Source organism: Lonchura striata, chromosome 7 (genome assembly GCF_050655825.1).
Source record: "Lonchura striata isolate lonStrDom1 chromosome 7, ASM5065582v1, whole genome shotgun sequence".
NCBI lineage: Eukaryota > Metazoa > Chordata > Aves > Passeriformes > Estrildidae > Lonchura > Lonchura striata.
In genome coordinates, this window is record NC_140709.1 from 5,113,053 (window position 1) to 5,135,047 (window position 21,995).

A 21,995-nucleotide genomic window follows, 5' to 3' on the forward strand; every position below is an offset into this window, starting at 1 on the left:
TGACACAAAGTTTATGGTGTGGTATTGCTTCTGGATGTCTCAGTCTTCCTGGAATGTTGAGGTCAGTTTTAACTACGTAATGCAAATACTTATCCCTACTATGACCTTGAAGGAATTATTCTTGGTTTCCATAAAGTTCAAGCTCTTTGGTGAAATTTCTTGTGATGTGTTACCAAAACCTAAGGAAAGAACAGAGCAAATAACTGTTATATCTGTTTATGACTGTAAGTACTGTTATGTTAACAAATGCAATAACCTGTATGCGATGTGCCTTTCATGTATATATCACTTTTATCTCAAAATAGGTACATTTTTCACACAATAAGAAAAAAAAACCCTCCTCCAACAGGTTGCTACTTAACCTTGTTCCTTTTCATCCACTTCCCAGTGTACAGCAATCTTCTAGAGCTCTCATTGAAGGAATTTAATTACTAGTTTTATTTCTACAAATGTTTGAAATTGGATCCCTTTTGTGCCTTTTGTCCCATTTAAATGATATTTTCTGAAAGGCTTCTGTTGCATAGAATCTTATCTGCAATTTTCAAAAGTCTTCCTGAATCAGTAAACCATAAATTTTTCATTCCATGAATCTAACTTCAGAAAATGGTAAGAAGGCACATTGAAAATGCTTTGACCATTACTGATTTCCAGAGGCACACAGTTTTCTTCTGGTATTTTTAAAAGCATGTCCTATATTTTGCTTGGAAAAACAGAGGAGAAAAAAAAAAAGTCTTTTCTTCCTATTGTCTGAAATATATCAATACTCACATATCTGACACTGGCCTCCTCTGCAGTTTGGATATTGGGCTAAATGGAGCATTTCTTTATTCTGGCTCAGCAGATCTTGGTAATAGGACCTATCAGGCACAATATTCACTTTGAATTAAAAGGGAAATGAGTAGTGGAAGGGCAGGAATGGGAGAGACAGAAGACAGCAGTGAACTGTGTAATGGGGTGGCTGAGGTGAGATACAGTTGGTGTTCCTGGTATTCCACTGAGTAAATCTTATTTAAGTTACCTGCCCTTTGAAGGACAATAAATGAGCTTCCATGTCTGTTTTAAGTATGAGGCTCATAAGCCCTGAATTATCATCAAAAACTCAATGAATACAATTTTTGTTCAATCAAGTTTACTCACTGCTCTCCAGTGCAGTATGGATGTGATAGGGGCAGGATTTTTTTTTTTTTTTTTGATTGTGGAAAGCAAACCTAAAAATCCCCTATCTGAAGGATTATAAGCATACAGAACACTAAAAGTCAAAAAAAAAAAAAAAACCAAAAAAAACAACAGCTTCTCTGTGTAATGCTATTTTTTCACATCTGGGTTCTCTCATCATGACAGAATCTCAGCTTACGTTAGCACTATTTTGAAAGCACTGTAATAGAATAAGCATTTTTAAATCAAAAATCATTTATATTGATCATTGAAAACATTTAACAGGCTATATTTTTCTATTAATTGCAGTATTCTTTATTAAAGACTAACTAATTCTTTCCTACAGAGTGTCAATACTTTCAATAAGAAGAGGAAAAAAAGAAATCTTAGTTAAATAACATTGATAATGTTATGTTCTCTGCATTTCTCTGTACTTTTCCTTACTGTAACAGTAAGATGGTGTATGGGCAGGTCAGCTGATTTATAAGAAAAATGGAGGATTTATAAGGCACTTAAAGAGTGTGGTTCCAGGATCCCACAAAGAAAAGAACAGAGTGAGCAGCTGTGTTAGGGCTCTGTAAAGTTCACACAGTGTCCTGAGAAGGAAAACTTGGTTGTTAGTGAATGTCCCTATATTATCACAGAAAATTTACTTCAATGCTACTTATTGTGGCTACTTTCAGAAATCTGGCAGCATCCAGATAGCCCAGAACTACGAGAAATAAGTATTTTAAATTAAAATGAATGAATAGATAGGGTGGTTTTAGACGTGCATATCACTTTTTTTTTTTTTTTTTTTTTTTAATTTCTGTTGAATATTTCTGATCTGCTTTTAGCCACCTTCAAAAATAACCAACTAACTCTTTTAGCTTATACCAACGTCCCATCCCCAGGGTCTGGCAGACATCCTAGAACACTAAATCCAGAATGTGAGTGGCCTCAGAGCTGCCTTCCCCCAGCAACCTGGTACCAGCAGTGTTTCAGCTGTTTCACAGGTGCACCATCATTCAGTGGTGCTGCTTCTGAGGAGACTATAAAAAAATCACAATGGCAGACTTAAAAATATTTAACAGAGCTCAAAACAAATGTGTATCACTGTGGTTGCAATCAGATGTCTGTACTTAAAAGGAAAAAAATTCTCCCAACCGCTATTTGTGTATTGAGCATTGGATTCCTTATTAGAAACCCTTTAATAGATGCAAAGCAGCTGGAGCTCTTTAAGTGAGTGAAGCATCTGCTGGCAGAGCAGCCAGCAGTCGCTTATTTGGATTGAAACTGCACTCCTGAGCTCCTTTTTCTTTCTTTTTTCCTTTTTATTTTTTAATTTTTTTGGCAGATGTGCAGCAAATAGCCATGGACTGGATCACGGGGAATTTTTACTTTGTGGATCACGTCAGTGACAGGATCTTTGTCTGCAGCCAGAATGGCTCAGTGTGTGTGACCCTCATCGAGCTGGACCTGAGCAACCCCAGGGCCATTGCTGTTGATCCAACATCAGGGTAAGCTTCTTTCTTTGCACTAGGATTTATTTCACAGGAGTCTCTGACTGCACATCACATATCTGTTCCATGCACATGTTTTAAAAACTGTTTTTCTTTGCTGTATTAAGTTGCTTGTATAGTGCTACACTAAAGCAATAACGTGTAATAAACTTGGAGCAAATAGTTAACTGTGTTAATTGCAATAATTATTGCAGCGTGTGCCTTGTGACTTCTCAAAATGGAATCAAAACTGAGAAAGCAATCTGATCCCTACTTGTCATAACATTTGCTTCTGTGTTTGCTTTTCTGTAAGTTGTGTTTTTAGTAAAGAATGTGGAAAAGGAATTTTTGAAGGATTTTTATGCTGTATCCCCTCATTTACAGGAGTATTGGAAATGAGTTTACCAAGTTTATTTACATTAAAAAAAGTGGAAGAATTTTCACTGTGCTTTAAGGGGATCAACTGTAATGGTAAAATTACCATTTTCTGTTCCACAAATTGGCAATTGGGTGCCAATTGGAAATTAATCCTTCAGTGCCAATTGGGAATTAAGCCTTGCTTAAAATACAGAGTATTAAATGTATTCCATTTTATAACATCTACCTTCTGGGAAAAGTTTTTAAACAATAATGATGTAAAAGCATAAATAAATAGGAGTAGGAATAGGAAAAAATAATTTATAACTAAATTTTGTAATGGTTTTGAACCAGGATTTTATCTTGGTTTTATTAGTCAATAAGTAGTTCAAACCAAAATCCCTGATGGAATATATCCTAAACTGCCATAAGCCCCTTCTTAACCAATACAAAAATATTTACAGTAGAACAGCTTGTCATCCATATGTGGACTTTTGTCAGTCTTTATTTAAAGCCTGAACGAATATTAAGAAGCATTATCACAATGACTTCAATTCTGACAGGAACAGCTTGCATGTAAAATTTACAAAGAAGTTTGATAATGTGATCTTGAGTATAGCTGTACTCCTCTCTGCAGCAGATGGTAAGCTTGACTCGATCTGACTGCAGAGTTGTTTTAAAAGAAAAATAAAAATTCATGTAGAAATTGATTTTCTGCAAGTTCTGATCCAAAAGAACTCGAAGCATTCAAATTGCTGACAGCAGCTTTTTTTTCTATGCCTTTATTGTATTTTCTTTGCTGGATTTACTGGATGAATCCAAAACTTGCCATTAGCTGATCTTATCTGTCAGGGATGAAGGAATTGTGCCCAAGCCTTGGTTTTGTGAGGAGGGACAGAAAAATGAGAGACTTGAGGTGTTGTCAGCTGGCTACAAACCATTCCTGTCAGTGCCTTGTGCAAGGTGGAGAGTGGCTGGTGTGGGGAGAGGGAAGTGCTGGAAAGGCCACAAGTGACCATGAAATTTTACACTTGATCCTTATTAAGCAATCTCCATTTATTTTGTGGTGGAAAAGTTTATCAGAGTGCATGTTTTGCAGTTCAGCAGTTATTACTGTTTTTATTTTTTTATTTTTATTAATTATCTGATGTATGTTGTCCTGTTAATTGGATACCTAACATATATTTTAACTGCTCAACCTCAATGTATGTATTAGTTATGTTAGTTTTCGATTGGGTTTTGATCCAGAATGCAAACAGATAACGCAGGAGCATTCTGGTTATTTAAAATAATCTCCTGATCCTTTCTTTTGTCTTTTGTTGTCTGTCCTTTTTTTCTTCTAACCCTTTCCTGGTAGTTGTGACTTATTTTGGTGTCAGAGTTTTAGGGTGGTACTGCTGTCTTGATAACTCAGTGGGTTTATTTTATTTAAAAAATCACAAAAGCGTCCATCCTAAAACCTAAAGTGCAAGTTGAGCTCTGAATGAGCTGCTGCTCACACAGAGGGGACCATTTCCAATGCTGAGAAATCCAGAGTGTGATCCCAACCTTTATATCTGTGATAAACTTCCTGTAGTAGCACAGGGTCAAGCCCTGTTATTCTTGCATGTTCACATCTGTGTGTTAGGAGTTTAGTTGTGAACCAGAAATTCTGCTTTTATCCATAAAACAACCAAGGCATGGTGCATTGCTCATTCCAAATGGTTCCCTTCACTGCACTCAAGAATACCTTTTCTGAGTGTGGTTAATTTTACATCTCTGTGCCTGCAAGTTCGGTTAAATGTTTAGTGGTGATGGTTTGATTTATTCTCCTATGAGCTTGCAATGGAATTTGAGCTACTAAGCTGCTTTTACATCACACAGGGAGTGAAAGAACTTTTCATAGAAGTTTATTCTCATAAAACTGAATTTGAAATTGAGAGGACAAAAAGATTCTGCTATTCATACAGCTCTTGAAGAGCCACGTTTATGTTTCTCTTTCAAGCACTTTACTTTGGCAGGATTTCAGCACTTTATCAATCTGAACTGTGTTTGATGTTCTGGTTATTCCAGACTAAATCTCATGTACAACCACCAGAAAAATACCTGCTTCCCCCAGCGAGCTGGTAACTTACTCATTTAGGGGTTTTGCAATGCTGGTACTCATATCTTTCATTAACTAATTATCAATTAAGAGTAGCACAGTAAAAGTATCAGACCTGTGTTGAGGAGAGCATTTCCAGGGACAGAGAATGTGTCTCACTGATTACTGGGAGCAATTCAGAGCCCAGACACAGCAGTGAAACATGGATTGAAGGAAAACCTGGGACAAGGAGAGGAGGAAATATAGTGGCAATTGGCAACAGAGAGGGAGAATAAATTGTTTTACAATAATATATTATCTATCAAATGCCTTTGAACTAAGATGTTTGGCTCCATATGTCTGCAGTTGATAGCTTTGATAAATTTTAATACAGGACTTCTTTTCTTCTGTGGTCAAGGAACAGAAGCAATTACTTTTGCTGGTCCATGAAATTGGTGTAAAATTGATGATAGTGCTGCTGACTGTCAACATGAAACAAATACAGGCTGGGTTAGAATGGGTTTAGCTGAGATCCTCAGTTCAGGTCTGCTGTACTCATGGGGAATGGTTTTTCAGAGTATTCCAGCCAGTATTCCATTGGCATATTCATGAGACTTTGATCACCAGACATGGATGATGGGGAAGGTAGCACATTTAAAACTCACAAGAGAGGATATATCAGATTTAGTTTCTCTCCCAGTTCTGCCACAACCAGCTAAAAGGCTCTACACAGAGTATTTTAATTCTGTTTATGGCTCTACATTCCTTTGTATTTAATAAAAAGCATAATATGCCTGTTGTTCAAGCTATGTGATATTTGAATGCATTCAGAAACATTAGGAATTAATATTATTAAATGCTAATTGTGTATATATTCATATTTATTAATTATATTTATTTGTAAATATGTCTACTTGGTTGTATTCAGTGTTCAAGGTAAATTGTTGCCTTCCACTGCACCACAATGGCCATGGAGAATGTACTGCACCATTTTGCAGAGCAAAAATGCCTTGGAGCAGGAGGATGTGCTGCAGTTCCCTCCCAACACTTCAGTCCTGGTCATACTGTTCAGACAGCTGATATATATGGATAATATAAATACCAGGGTGTCTTAATGTCTCCTCATACCCATTTTCTGATTTCTTTAGGAATGCCAGAAAATGGGGAAAGGACAGGAAGAGCAGATGAGGTTGGAACCTTGGGGCTACTCCTGGTTCCAGAATTGTGCAGCTTGTACCAATGGCTGTGAGGCCTTTTGGGGTGCCAGCCATAAATTTCTATTTTATTTCCCAAGCTTGTGGGAAAAGATGAACTTTAAGAGGAGGTTTGAAAAGTGGAGGGTATTAATGTAGCATCCACTGACAGAACTGTTCAGACATAAGGAGATGTGTGACTGGAGGTTACATGGGGTGACATTGCACAAAGGATGTGCAGAGCAAGCCTGGAGTGTGGAAGAACATGTGGAACAGTGTGGAGCAGTAATGGGAGTAAGCAAATGGTTTAGACACCTCCTACATGAACCTCCATGGAATCATCACAGAATTCCAGAATAGTTTGGGTTGGAAAAGACCTTAAACTCAGCCAGTTTCACTCCCTGCCATGGCAGGGACACCTTTGCCATCCCAGGTTGGTCCCTACCCCGTCCAACCTGGCCTTGGACACTTCCAGGGATCCAGGGGCAGCCACAGCTTCTCTGGGCACCTGTACTGGGGTCTCATCTCCTCACAGGGACAAATCTGTTCCCCATATCCCATCTGACCCTCCTTCAGTTTGAAGCCATTCCCTGTGTCCTGTCCCTCCATCCCTTGTCCCCAGTCCCTCTCCAGCTCTCCTGGAGCCCCTTCAGGCTCTGCAAGGGGCTCTGAGGTCTCCCAAACCTTCCCACTTCCACACTGAACACCCCCAGCTCTCCCAGCCTGGCTCCAGAGCAGAGGGGCTCCAGTCCTGGAGCATCTTTGTGACCTCCCCAGGAGCTGCTCCAGCAGCTCCAGGTCCTTCCTGAGTTGGGGATCCCAGGGCTGGAGGCAGGTGGGGTCTCACCTTGACCTGTCCACCCTTCCTATGATGCAGCCAGGACCTGGGTGGATTTCTGGGCTGCCAGGACACACTGGAGGCCATAAAAGAGATGGTGGATTGAGGGGGAGGAGGAGGAAGAGAAGAACCAGAGGGGATGAACAATTGAGTCATTGCTGGAGTCATTGAAACTTGTGGCTGCCATTTAAAAGTTGTATTAGGAACAAAGGGGAAAAAAGACATTTAAAGAGATTTGTAAAAGGAACAAGAGATCACATTTTAATACTGCAACAGTGTGTGTCATGTAAATATTTGAATAAATCTTTTAATCGGCTTTTCTTTCTGCTATGGTGTAGAAATACAAAAAAAAAAAAAAAAACCCCACAGGCTCTGCTTATTTCTTCCACACAACGTTTGTGAATGCATTCAAAAAAAGAGATTGTGTCATGATGATTGAAGAACAACAGCAATTAATGTGTTATGGTGTTATGTACCATTTATTGGTAATGTTAGTGAGTCAGGAAAAAACAAACAATGCACAACAACAAAAAGAAAAAAACTTTGTTGCATTTTAAGTCTGTAATAGCAATCAGTTGGTACCTCTGGGATTAACAAAGGGGAATGAGGGAAACAAGTGAAGAATTAACAGCTGAATTTGTCTACTTCATCATCTCAGAAGCTTTTTCTGATGAAAAAATATAAAAATATTATTCGGTGAACTGCCTCTCTGATTCTGAAGATGCTAAGCACAGATTTCTTCTGTGGCCCAAATCAAAGCCACAGTATGAAAATAAGAATGATAATTAAAAATACATAGTGTCATTTTCTGAGACACAGTAGGGAAATTTTCCTCAATCTAAAATTTCAGAAGACAGGAGGAAGCAAGGGAGTAAGAAGATATTTTGAAATTCAGCCTTCTGTATAAGAACAGAGTTGGACAGCAGCTTTAAAATATCATATTTAAGAGATATAGAAGAAAAATCATAAAATATAGTTAATTCTGCCTGTTTGTTGTTTTAATTTTGAATTTATTTTACCTCTGAAATCTGGTAGAGGTAAGAGGAGGAAGCTGGGGTTGGTTGTGTGAGCCGTGTTGTGATCAGGGTGTTTAGATGCTGTTGGAAATGTTCTTTCTCAAGCTGTGTGTGATCATCCTCCTGGGATGTTTGCTTTACTTGGCCAGACCAAAATGCAATGCAAGGTCCACCAGGCACTTTTCACTAAAAATTGAAGGGAATGGGAAGTTTTACACATCATTGAATGAAAAGTTTTCCTTATTAGAGAAAATGCTCAGGAGATGGAAAAGCCATCCCAGAGGATAGAAAACAGCACTTAATGAGTCTAAGAGATTGAAGGCATAAATAGAAAGAGTTTTTACCCTGTTTGATATCATGGGCAGACATGTAAGGCAGTAAGAGCTGTCCTACTTGGTGGGATTTTGGACAGAAGATGAGTGAGGTATCTGATGGAATGCTTGATGGGACAGAACCCAAAGCCAGCCCTGAAATTCTGCATTAGTAAATCTGCAACAGCCAGCAAAGAGCAAATCAGCTGGTGAGGGATGGAGAGAGACCTTTCTGAAACAAATTTATTGACAGTAATTTTGTTTTTATTCTCTTTCTGTACTTATGTCTTAAAAAAAAAAAAATAAACCACAAATGTTATTTGTATTAGGCAAAATGAACAGTTTGCATTCGGCTCATATTTGCCTGGAGGTATCAGTGAGGAGCTGAAAATTCTTGCAATGGAGGAAGAGTAAAAATTCAAAAAGGGAGGGAAGGTCAAAGTATACATTTTTTTCTTCCTTCATTTTTATTTAGAGAGGAGAGTATTTCAGGGTAAAAATAAAACATCTGCACTTATTGTCTGCTGCCTGTTTTATTCTCTTTTTACTCTCTTGCCTTTGAGCTTTTATGGCAGCCACTAGGCTTAGGAGAGACTCTGAGTCTTAATTTTTTTTTTCCCCTATCAGATTAGTCACCATTTTCTGCTGATCAAAGAGGGGAGTTCTAATCATTAAAGCTCACTTTTAAACAGCCAAATCATTAGTGGTTTAATAACATGACATTATTAAAAGAGCTTAGTTCCTTTTCTTATCACAAAGATTTTCAAAGAACTGTAAGATACATATAAGACCCACTCTCTTCAAAAAACTTTTAAAAATGGCCTGAAAGGGAATCTTTAAAAAATCATTAAAAAAACCCTAACCAACAAAAAAAAAAAAAAAACTCAAACTAAAAAGCACTAAAAGCTTTGTAGTAACTAATCATAAGATAAAAGTTTTCATTAAGAATTCATATTTTGTTGCTCATCCTCCCCCTCCACACCTCTTTCAGGCTGTGAACAATTTGAGATGGTATAATAGAGGAGCCAAAATAAGATGAGAGAAGCAAAGATACCTAATCAGACCAAAAAAACCCCAAAACCACCTTTTAAAATGATTTTCACTTTTTTTTTAATCCCTTTAGCTCAAATACTTGCTAGAAAATTATGAAAAAATGTTTTTTTTGTCTGATCTCAGGTTTTACAAAACTGCTTCCAGTTCAGTGCTATTCCATCTTTTAATTGTTGTAAATAAACTGAGACTGAAAACTCTTTCAGCTTTGCATTTCCACCTGGATCTTTTGTCCCTTGAAACTACAAATTCCAGTGCAGCAGCACAGGTCTGTTCAATGGGAAGCCTTGTGGGTGCTGCTCCTGGTAAGAAAAAGAATCAAGGGGTATTGTCATGTCTGCTCTCCTTCCCAAAATAAGGTGATACAACAATTGTGCATTCATGTGCAAACAGAAGATAGGAGAAGTTGGTTCTTTTTGACAGTAAATTATAAAATAAATAAATAAAATTTGATTTTTGAGCATGCTAAAATGTGAGCTTGTATAAAAAAGTCAGCTAATTCAGTGGAAAAGGACTCGGAGTCACTGACACATCTAAAGGAATTAAAATACTAAGCATGTGACCAAAGTGCATTAAAAAGGAACTCATCAGCAATGTCAGGTAATTAATTGGTCTGGACTGAAGTGACAAATATAATCAAAACAATAAAAATAGAATAGGTTTGAACAGATTTGGTATATGCATGTTCTCAAATAATGATGTGTGTTTGCTATTGTGCATACTTTTTCATTAATCAAACATTGCTGAAAATAAAGATGGATGAGTATAATTAATATCCAATATTCTGTATATATCCTGAAGGTGGGCTGTATTTGGTACCCAAAAAAAGTTGCATTCAGAGAAAAAAAAGTACTGATAGCAGTGACAAGGGATGTATTTCTTGAAAATAATCCTTTGTGAAAGAGCTGGAAAGTGAACATTGGCAATGTTATTAGAATAGTTCAGAACTGATGTTCTGAGTCTTGGTATTATAACAATACTGCCTGGAGAATAAAAAGCTAACTAGAGCAATACTGGTGAAGCATGAACTAAAGTGAGCCTTTTTACTTATGCAGCATGTGCCCAGTAATGGATTTCATATATGGCTACAACACTTGAGTAGTGTCAGAAAGTATGAAAAGAAAAAAAAATCAGTGGGAACACAAAAATATTTGTGGAATTACAAGACAGCTGTGGTTTGTAAAAAGAAAAATTAAAAAAAAAAAAATAGCTTGTAAGTCAGTAAAACTTTTCTTCAATTATCCCGAATTTGGTGCAGAGGAGCTCGAAGGAGTGTGGTGCCTCTCAGGGGCTCAGGTTCTCCTGGGGAGCTGAGCTGGCAAACCACAGCATCTTCATACCCAAACCAGCTCTGCCCGCTGCTTTTAGGCCCTAAACATCAGCAGTGGCTCAGCAAACCAGGCTGAGCACAGGAATAAATAAATTCTGAGCACAAATCAAACTCTGAGCTGCATTGCCTGGGGGCATCACAGCTGATCCAACACCTCCTCCCATGAGCTTCTCACCTCCCTGTGGGATTGGAGTCCTGCCTCTGCTGCCTGTCCTCACATCCCTCACCCTCAGCCCTTCACTAATTTAGCTTCTGCTCAAAATGTTCTTCTTTCACTGAAATTACCATAGATCTATGAATTTGAAGTTGTTGTTTGGGTTTTTTGTGGTTTTTCATTTTTGTTTTGTTTTTCTTTTTTTGTGAAGGATACCCAGAAATGAACACATTATTCTCCTTGGAATAGAAGTCTTGAATGTCTTTGCTGGTTTTTTTTTGGTTTTTTTTTTTTTTTTTTTTTTTTTTAATAACTCAGATGTCCAGGAAAAAGCTACATGATTTAAGTCACCCTATCAGTGATTTTCTTCAAGTTGAAAGCAATTAAGCTGAAGAGAATTGAGGCCACTTTGCTTCTGAATGAGAATATAAATGGGAGTTTAAGGCTCCATAATGCATGGACATTATGTTCATGTCCATTTGAAGTCTCCTTTTATTTTTTATTTTAATTTTATTACCTGATTGTCTTATTATCTAACCAGCTTCTGTAAGGTCATTTATTTTGAAGACAGGTTCTGATATGAACTAGAACATTGCATGAGTGGAAGAGCAGAACTGATAATATAACTGCTTAGGACCTTTTTTTTTTTTTTTGTACATGTACTTGTATTATTCTAGACTAAAAAGTATCCATGTGTATATAATAGATATTGATAGAGTCTTTTTTCCCCTCTAAAATTAAAACAGGAGCAAAAAGGTCATGTTTAAAACAGATAGTGTATTATTGTGTTATAAAGTTTTCCAAATCTGTTTTCCTACTGCAGCCCACATATTTCTTGTGGTTTTTAACTGAGTCTTAGTATTGCAGTAGTGAAAAGTTGTGCAAACCTTGAATTTTCTAATCAGCTATTGCCATGCCATTTTTTCCCTTCTTCCCACAAGATAAATAACTGTCTGTGTAGATGCCATGTTTGAAGCATAAAACCACTAAATCACGGAATATTCTGAGCTGGAAGGGACCCAATAGGATCATTGAGTCCATCACTCTTGCTCTGGATTAACCAGAACCACCCAGAGTAACAAAAATGATGAATTCAGTCAATTCAGTTAATTAATCAGCAATATGATGATACCATCCTGATGGAACTGCTGTTTTCTCAGGCCTGATTACATGGATGGCTATTTTTAAAATATATATTGATTTTCCAATTTTATTTTTTTCCCGAGTTTTCTTGCATGTCAGTGGCCTCAGTGCTGTGCTCAGTAGTGTGAACATGCCTTGCTGGAACTCAGCTGCAACACGACCACTTTTGGTGGAAGACAGAGAAAAGCTGGAGGAAATCTGAAGATATTGATAGGAAATGAAAAGTGTAAAAACCTCATGGCCTGTGTAAAACTTGCAGGGACTATGGTAACCTATTCTAGGAACGAAAATCCATACTATTCCCATAAAAGGCTGGTAGAATAGCAAGGTAAATTTCAATTATAGAATGATAGGAAGGAATACAGGAAAAATAATTTTAATTAGCAGATACAGGTAAATAGAGGAAAAAAAATTCAAGCCTGAGGCAACCTTAGCATTTAACTGCTGTCGAAGTTTGAGTTTCTGTCACTAGGGAAACTTGGGACTGTCTGTCTGGAAGGGATTCAAGGTTCAGCCTTGCTTTTCACATCAGGATGTATATGTGTGCAGGTCTGTAAGCTTATAATGTCAAAGAATGGTGTGCTAGAAGAATAAATGTCAATAATTCTATTTACTAATGTTTCAGTGCTGCTGTTTCAAAAGCATGGCTGAATCATTACCAAAGTAACCCTTTGTTTTGTTTCTCCACTTGAAGGAATTTGAGAGATTGTAAGGAAAATGGGTCAAAACATAAATTCTAGGAAGTTTTGTTTTTTTCTCTTCAGGGATTTGCTGCAAATGAAACTGAAAATTGGGTTCGAAAGTGATTTTGATACCAAAATTTTTCCTGGAACACATGCCTTGCTTTTTAGGAATTGCCTTGATTTGAGTGGTTAAATTGTAAGTTTAATTGTGGTGGTTGAGAAGGCAAATTGCTGCCTTGGGTAGAAGGTTGTGGACACTGGGGGTGAGGAGCAGCTTTTCTTTGGAGGTGCTGACACAATTTCTTTGCTGTGTTTGATCAGCCACAGAGCTGTTAAATAAGCTGTCCAAAGTTATCTGTTGAAACACAACTGTGTCAGCCAACAAGTGGAAGGAGAATCAATTTCTGCTTCACCATCCTGAAAACTCCAGCAAAAGTCCTCAAAGTGTGGGAGGACTGGCTCTCTCCTGGCGCTGAAATTAATTCCCTCTTTAGAAGTTAGAAACTTCTAAACTTTTTGAAGTTTGCACATTACCAGTTAGTTTGAGTTAGCTGGTTCATTTTCACACACAAACAAAAAACCTTGGTTCAAATTTGCAGTTGGCCTCAGTCTTGGTGTTTCCAAGGAGCAGAATTTAGGACTTTGGGCAGTGTCCAGGCTGGCACTTGAAAACTTGTTTACTTTGAATCAATGGGTAATTAGCTCACTGAGGAGGCAAAACTTTAGCACAGGGAAATCTAGGAATAGGCCATTGATTTAAAAAATAATCTCATTGACCCTGCTTCAGTTTTGTTTAGATCGTTTTTATTCATTAGGATTTGACAGCAAATCGACAAACCCCAAACCAAAACACACAGGCATCTTTATTCAACAGATATGAAATGAAAATACCTGATTAATAGTAGGGTATTTGAACCTCAGTGTCTTTTTTACATGCTGAGAAACCACTGCTTGCAGTCTGGGAGCTTTGCAAGTTTTACAAATACATGGTTTTGCTGTCAGGCTTCACCAGAGCCAGGGATTGCACAGCACCACCTCTTGGCTGCTCTCCTCCAGCAGAACAGAAATGCTCTGTGCTTTCTGCTGGCACAGCTCCTGGGGCTGAGCAGAAGGAGAGGAGAAAAAGCAAACTGCGTTCCCAACAGGGATTACACTGCCTTCAACAGAAAATCAGACCTCTAACCAAAATATTTAAATTGGAACAGAACTCGGTTGACTACACCAAGCCAAGCTCTTGTTTGGATTCCTGAGTGTCTGACATGCTTTACTGATGTGAAAACATTGCATCTTCTGAAAGTTCAAGGATTTATTTGTTTGTTTTTATGTATGAATCTCTTTGTTAAATTACTGTTCTGTTACTGTCACGGAGAGCTTTCTGAATGCAGTAATACTTTCGTAGATCACAATACTTTGGTGCATGCAGCTGTCACTTCAGAAAACTTGATGTCTATTCTAACATTTTCAAAAGTGAAATCTTAATATTGGAATTTGCACGCGTGCTTAAACTTTCAATATGCTGGCAGCTTCACTTTGAAAGGTTTGAATGCCCACAGGTCTTACCCAATTCAGGGAACAGCTGAGACTGCTGAAGTGAGGCTGCTTACACAATACATATTATGTCTGTGTGATTTTCAAGACTTTAGGAGAGGGTTCCTGTCTTTTTCTGGTGAATTATTTTTGCCTGGTATTCTACAAGACACTTCTGCTTATGTATTTCAATATAATTACACATATATATATATATAAACATAATATTTTATGAGCCACCTGTGTCCTCAGGCAGAAGTTTTGGCTGTGTTGAAATGCCTGTGATTTGGGATGAGGTTTTGGAAATGTCTCAGTGTCACAGGCAGAATCAGGCTCTGCAGCATCAAGCTTAAGCTGAGCAGTCATAATTACCAGGTAGGCTTGAAATTGTGGTTTAAATTCCGTGGAAGGTTCGCTTCATTTAAGCTTGGGAAGATTTTTGTGAAGAAGAATTCATTAATGTCTGGGAAGCAGTCAGAGACAGAGGTGTGAACACTGGTAAGTGCCTGTTTGGAAATGAGCAGCTTTGCATTCTGAGCAGGAGTTGAACAAAATGCATCTCTGTGGAAGGATGTGAGGCAGCACTTATGTAAGGAAGCAGCAGTCACTCCTCAGAGCACAAGGAGGGTGTTTTGAAATAATAACCAGCATGGATGTAATCAGAGAATTCTGATTGCTCATATCACAGGAAAATTTAAGGGAATGCAGGAATTGTAATGCTTGGGTTTGTACTTGTAACATTTTTTATGTGCATTTTTATTTTTGTCTTGTTCTTACTTATCTCACAGCCTGGAGATAAGTTACATAGATCCATACCTGCTCTACCTTGCCCAGTTTGTATGGAAAAGGAGTAGAGATTAGAGGAAGAGGTTGAGAGGTTGCTTATTTTATCACATTCTTTGAAGGCAGAATAAATGAGCCTGTGACATTCTACAAACAGGTTTTGTTTAAATTTCATAATCCACAATATTCAGAGAGGAGATTGCATGAACTATATGTCTTTGCCTCTGTCAATTTAAGATTATTGTCTCTAATTATCCTGTGAGCTGGCATGCAGAACAGTTTATTTGCTTCTTCTTGCAGTGACTTTTTAGCTACTTCAGGACAACGAGCAGATACTTCTTTCAATCTAGACTAAGAAAACTCCCTTCTTGCAATTTAATTTTTTTATGCATTCCCCACCACTGACACCTTTTTCATCTAAACTTTTAATTTTTTAATTCCTGCACTCTATATGCTCTCTATTTGGTCTCCATTTTCCCGGAAAACTGATGGAAGTTGGAAAGTTTATTTCCTGTTGGAACACTTTAGTGTAACACTTGCTATTTTTCTGGAGATTTTTCCTTGGCACTGTGACAAAATTGATGTGGATCTAGATTCTGGTCAGGTGTTACCTTGTTTACCTTGGTAAAAGTGATTTAATTATTTGGATTTTCCTCTTCCTGCTACATGTTCTTCTGCTCCTGCTCTTTCTGTGCCTTTCCAGCTGTCACTACCTCACCTTTTAGACCCTTTCCTAAAGAGCTCTTGTGGACCCAGGTTCTCCCTGTCTTGTATCTGTGTAGATGAGTCATTAATCATTATAAAGTGGGATTATAAAAGGGGGATTTTGCACAGGGGAAGCTGTTGGGATGGTTCAGCTTCTGTTGAAATCCCACTATACAGGCAGCTTTTCCTATAGATCCTACTCAAGTGCATCCTATTTCAGCTGGGACAGTGGGATAGCCAATTCCCTTCCCCATATTCCTTGCCATCACTTTCTTTTTAGTGCTATTCAAAGCAAGATGTGACCTTTATTCTGTAACACAATGTTCATTATTCTAAAAGATAGTTTTCTGATACCCAGCAGAATTTCAGAAAAATATTTCTACCGTGTTTCCACTTCCATTTTTTAAAGTGACCCTGGAAGGTACAGAGGGACACAGCTGCCAGTGTGGGAGTGTGAACTCCTCTCTGTCATCACCTCAATGCTGCACGACTTAGAGGAGGGTGAAGTTGGCAGCAGCTGCCTCTCAGCACAATAATGTGTAAGCTGGTTTGTGACTCTTCTGTAAAAAAGGGAAGAAAAACCAAAAAAAGACCCCCCACACAGGACAAGACTGTTGTAGCAGAAGTACAGATGCTGAGAGATCAAATGCAAAAGCTTTCTGACAGGAGATTTATTGCTGTAAATACCCCCACACAGAGCTCAATAAGGATATTCATGTCTTTCATCCCAATTACTCCTTAGATATGGCTGTGTATGATCTGCTTCCCTCTTGCCAGATAATAACAGGAAATAGTACTTTACTAAACCCCATTATTAGTTTTGAGAACCATCAGCCTCAGAAATGCATCCATTTAGTCCATTGCTTGTTAATCAAGTCTCTATCCATCTGTCCATGTAAGCCATAAAGTTCTGCAGTGAACATGTAATTGTAATTAACATCATGGACCATTTACAGGGCATGAATTAAACCTTTTATTTCCCACATGGGGACATCTGAGACTGCTCAGCCTTCATGGCTTCCAGTCAAGGGGCAGTGGTCTAAAACAAGGAGGTGAAGATAAATATCTAGTTAAGGAGCTTAAGTAGTAGTGTGAAAAATAGATGGATAAAGAGACTTAAAGAAAAGGTAGAAATTTAGGGGACAACCTGGTCACAGATATAAAGAAAGAATATAAAGAAATTTCAGTAGTTAAAAAAGAAACTTTATGCAAGTGGGACAATCTCAGTCTTTAGCTTTATGGTACAAGTGTTCAACACTCTTGAGAAACTGTGCTCCATCTATTGTTAGTATCTAAACTAGAATTTAATATTTTGATTAATATTTACTGCAACCAGTGATGGGACTGTGTTTTGTGGGATAACCCGCAGAGCCCATGCATCTTTCTCTCATAGCAAGTGCATGTTCTTGGAAACTGAACTTTGCCTCCTGCATGCAAAAGCCAACAGGGTCTCACCAAAAATTAAAGCAAGGGCTTCTGAGCAGCGAGTGCTCTGTGCCTGCTGCCAGTGCAGGTCTCCTTGGTGCCTCCTGTGCCCCCTGGCACTTTCTGGGCTCTGCCAGATGGTGCTTTGGCCCTCTGTGAGATTGTTACTGCTGAATGTTTTGGGGTATTTTATTGCCCAAAGACCAATGAGCTATATCACCTTGAAGGCATCAGCATTAACAGATGAAAGCAGCAGGTGATGCTGCAGATGAAATGTTCATATTTTAATGCAGAGTTTTGCTTGCATTCCAGGATAGCAAGAATACAATTAAAAATAGCAACAGCAAAGTGCTCACGTCCTTCCTGCAGGCACTCACAGGCAAGCTCCAATCATCTCTCACAGTGTGCTGCTCTCAAATATGCTTTTCTTCATTTCTTGTAAACTCTGCTCAGTGGTTATATCACTTTAACAATGGAGTGGGTGCATGTTGTGGTGTTTGGTTTAGGATGTGTTCCTCAGCCCTAACACACTCACTGGGTAACAGGGTTGCAGGAGGGTGGGAGAAGTCACAGCCCAAAGTACCTCAGCTCTATTGAAGCCACTGACATCAGGGCAGTTGCCTTGTGGGGCAAAATTGCCATGGAGGCAGTGGAAGTGTCTTGTGGACATTTGAATTTATCCATGTCTGACACCCCAAGGAGCAGCCAGCAGCTGCTCCATTCCTGCAGGTCTGACTTTTAGCCTCCTGTGAAGTAAAGCTCTGAGTTCCAGAAATGCAGGTGCCATTGGCACCAGCAAGGACAAACTGGGATTTCAATCAGCTGGCAGTTTATTTTCTTTCTCATTAGAGAAATACAGTGCTGATTTGTGTATCGACACTTCTTTTCCTTTTGCCTCAGTGGCTCCAACCTCCACTTCTTAAAAAGTTGCACACAAACAAGTTTGGGCATTTTCATTCAAATAAATGTATGGAAAAGTGATTGTAGCATTGACTGCAATGCATAATAAGCTAGAGAAAGCCAAAAATCTCCAGAAAATTTTACTTTCAGCCCCTGCAACTGATTGAGAAAGTTGCAGAAAAGAAGTTCCTGGAGTTTATTGTTCCAAGTAGCACAAACTTGTATTTGGAAGCAAATGCAACATGGATTATCCTCTAATATATTAAATGGCAAATGTTATACTGCAGAAAGATAAGGATTAAAGATCCAGGCAGAATTCAAACCTATTTTCTTACAATACAAACGATTGTCCACCTCAGCAGCTGTTCAGCATCTGTCCCCTGAAGGTAATGAGATAAACACATGACAAACAACATGTAAATATCTGGCAATTAATACACCTGGAGCCATGGGGAGTGACACAAAGCTGAAATCCAGTTACTGAGGCAGGGCCACAGATAAATGACAGTATAACACTCCAAAAATAAATATGAGCTACAATCACAACAATTTTGCCTGAGTCAGTGCCTATCTGTGGGGTTCTGTGATGGTTGAACTGGCTTGTTACCAGCCAGCTTCGGAAATTTTTGGATTGCATTTGAGGGTTTGTAAAAGCTGAATGGGAAGAGTATTGTCATACATAGACTATTGTACCACACATAAATAAGATTTTGGGAGAGCTGCCTCAGAGGTGCAGCTTTCCACTGGGAGAAAAAGAATTGCACCTGCAAATAAACCCTTAGAGGTATTAGCTAAAGCATCCTTTATAGAAACACCACCCATACTGTTCTCTTTGTATTTTCATTTTAGTAATTCCAAGGCCTAGAATAGCACACTGTTTGATTGCTGTTTGTGTAACTCCTTCCTATTTATCACTCTCACATTCAAATGCACCTTAAATGCTCAGATGAATAAATACAATGCAGATTACTGCTTGATGCATTAAATGCCAAATACTATCTTGCCAAAAGCCAAATATCTATTTATGTTTTGGCTTGCCTCCATATACACACACACTGGGGCTTAATGATGAGTTTTTTATTCTGCCATGATATTTCTCTGCATAGGTGTTCCAGGGGAAAAGAGACCATAAAAAAAGATGTGAACTTCACAGTTACAGAGCCTTCTCTGTGATCAAGTTTAAATAGATGGGTTTGAATGTCTTGAGGCTATTCCTTCTCTCTTCAATTTCGAATCACATTGGAAAGCTGTAGAAGGGAAAGTACAATTTAGTGCTTTAAATGAGTATGGACAGACATGGAAAAGACAATATGAAATGCCAGTTTGTAGAAAGGGCAGTAAAAATAATCTGAGGTCAGACAAGCAGATACAATTCAAAGTGCAAAAGGAGCAAATTGGGTGAGAGGGGATGAAAGTATGCCAAGAGTGGACAAACTTATTTGGGGAAAAAATAAGAAGAGAAAAAGGAAAGGAGGAACAAAGCTAAGAAAGCTTCGGCATGAAGAACCTCATTAGGTTGTTGCAGACAGGTAGAGGCATTAGAGAAAAGAAAAGCTGTGATCCTGCACATTGCTATAAATTCCTGCAATCTGTGGATGCTTCCCAGGGCACAGGTTTGGTTTTGATTTACAGGTGTTAGGGTGAGCTGGCCGCAGTTTGAACCTTGGCTGCTCTGGAGAAGCAGCTCCAGGATGGCCACTCTGCACCTCCCCGAGTGCACAATTCCATTTCTTTGTGCTTCTTTACTTGGTTTTACTCGTTAGCAGCAAAGTACCACTGTAAAATCAGATAATGAAGTCTTACAGACCTCTTAGAATAAAAAATATGACAGCTAATAATAACCAGGGGCACCTGAGCAGTATTTTCTCCTCAGCATGAGGTGGGTTTGAGAACTCATATTAGGTTTGCCATGGATGAGAAAGATAATTTAGCTATTTTCTATCTGCTGAAGGAGAAATAGTGGTGATAGAAGAGCTATGACAGCAACTTTCCTATGTTTATGAAGTTGTAGGTTCTGTCTTACTGTCAGGTAAGTAATTACGTGCAGTTACAAAATGTGCATGTATTAAATAATCCCAGGTAACATTTTCTGTCTTCCAAGAAGCTCAAAAGCAGCTCTGATGCTATTTAAATGACATTTTTACTCAATGTCTTCCTACATACAGTCACACAGACAGATTATGTGTTCCTAAATGTACACCTATCCGAACAGCCAAAGGAAAATGAAGGGAATATATTTTTGTGGTGGGAAAATAACTGCTCCAGTGCTGTGACACAAATCTCCATTTGTTAACTGTCTATGGCTGAATTACATTTTAATTTAAGCAACCTGCTTTTGTTTAGGTAAAGAGAAAATAGGGGCCATGAATGGGCTCCTTCTCATAGAGCAGAATTACACAAATTGTAGAAGCTTTGATTTTCCTTTTCTCTTGGATGGGACCCAATTTTTTCTTGACGAGACAAACTCTACCATTTCACATCTGGTGTCCTGCTGGTGCTTTATTTTGCTGTTGTGGTACTGCAGAGAAATAGAGCTCCTAATTTGCAGTTTGAAATCCACAGGTGTTGATAGGAAGCTTTTGCCACTGCAGTGTAGTATGGATTTCTGCAAATGGTAAGAAAACCCTGAGATGAAGATTGCAGAATCTATCTTTTCTAAGCACAGATCTTACAGGTTTTGGAGATGATAGTGTTTTTCAGTATTAGGAGTAATGACTGTCACTGTCAGTGCCAAACCTCTGGGGAAAGATGTTTCGATTTGGGCTGGGAGGGATGTGAAGGAAAGAAATTGCACTTAACTCTGCTCAGTCACTGCTTGTTTGCAACCAAAATGAGTGAAATGAGAACTGCCCCAGCCCTTTTTACACCAATGCACCTGACTCCTGAAACCAGCACCATGCTGCCATGCTGGAGCAGATATTTTCGGGGAAGCTGCATGCAGGGAAGTGCCATTCCCTGTGAATTCTGGAAGAGAAGGGAAGGTGAATTGGCTCTCAGGGTGCTCAGCAGCCCCTTCAGCCAGGGTAGTGCTGGCACTCAGTCCAGCCCTAATGGTGTTTTCTGTGCAGTGCTGAGCTCAGCCTGGTGCTTTCCATATTTTTCCATATTTTTAATATTTATATAAAATATTTATAATATTTTCCATTTTTAATATTGTTCCATATTTTTTCCATCTCTATGAAAGCAAAGATGATCATTTAAACCCAGTACCATCAGGTCCAAGCCACTCAAGTGCTGAACAGGCTCACACTGGGGATGCTGAGCTCTCCCTCAGGTTTTGGGGGATGTCCATGGTCTGGATTTTCTGCTCCCCCCATTCTCTAAACTGATTATCAGGCAAACTGGTCTCTGAATTTCAGGTTCTCTGAAGAACTTGGTGTTGGAAAGTACTTTGACAAGAATTCTGCTATAAAATTGGGGTGAATAAGGAAAGATGCTGAAGGAAGGTGAATCTGGGAAGTGAATCTGATTGACCATTCTGATTTCCTGCAGATACATATTTTACCTTGTGTGTGGATATATATTATTTTCCTAAGTAGAATGTCTCATGAAAAATTAGCCAGCTGGAATTACTTCATTCCTTTAATTGAAAAAAAAATGAAGACAAATGAAAACAAACAAACAAAAAAAAAAAAACAAGTTAAAAATCCTTAAAAAATACTGTGAAAATTTCCTTCCTGTGTTGCTGCTGATTTCAGACATGGCTTAGAAGGTTATACCAGTTCTGATTTATGTGATTTTTAACTCCTATTTTCTAACACCATTCCCCCCTCATAATAAATAAAGCAAAGGTCATGCCACAGCTCTGTTGGCACCAGGAGGTTTTTGCAGAGCTGCTGTCAGAGGTCACTGGCTGCCCATGGCCTGGCCTCTCTAGGTGAA

At 38.6% G+C, this 21,995-nt stretch overlaps 1 protein-coding gene across 2 annotated transcripts in view; it reads left to right on the forward strand.

Annotated features, from left to right (window-relative positions):
- LRP1B (LDL receptor related protein 1B) overlaps window positions 1-21,995 on the forward strand; it is a 627,450-nt gene that overhangs the window by 359,599 nt on the left and 245,856 nt on the right. For both annotated transcript variants that reach the window (XM_077784902.2, XM_085584138.1), the window contains one exon: window positions 2,492-2,654. In XM_077784902.2, the coding sequence (XP_077641028.2) occupies window positions 2,492-2,654 (163 nt within the window). The remainder of the gene's footprint in view (window positions 1-2,491; window positions 2,655-21,995) is intronic.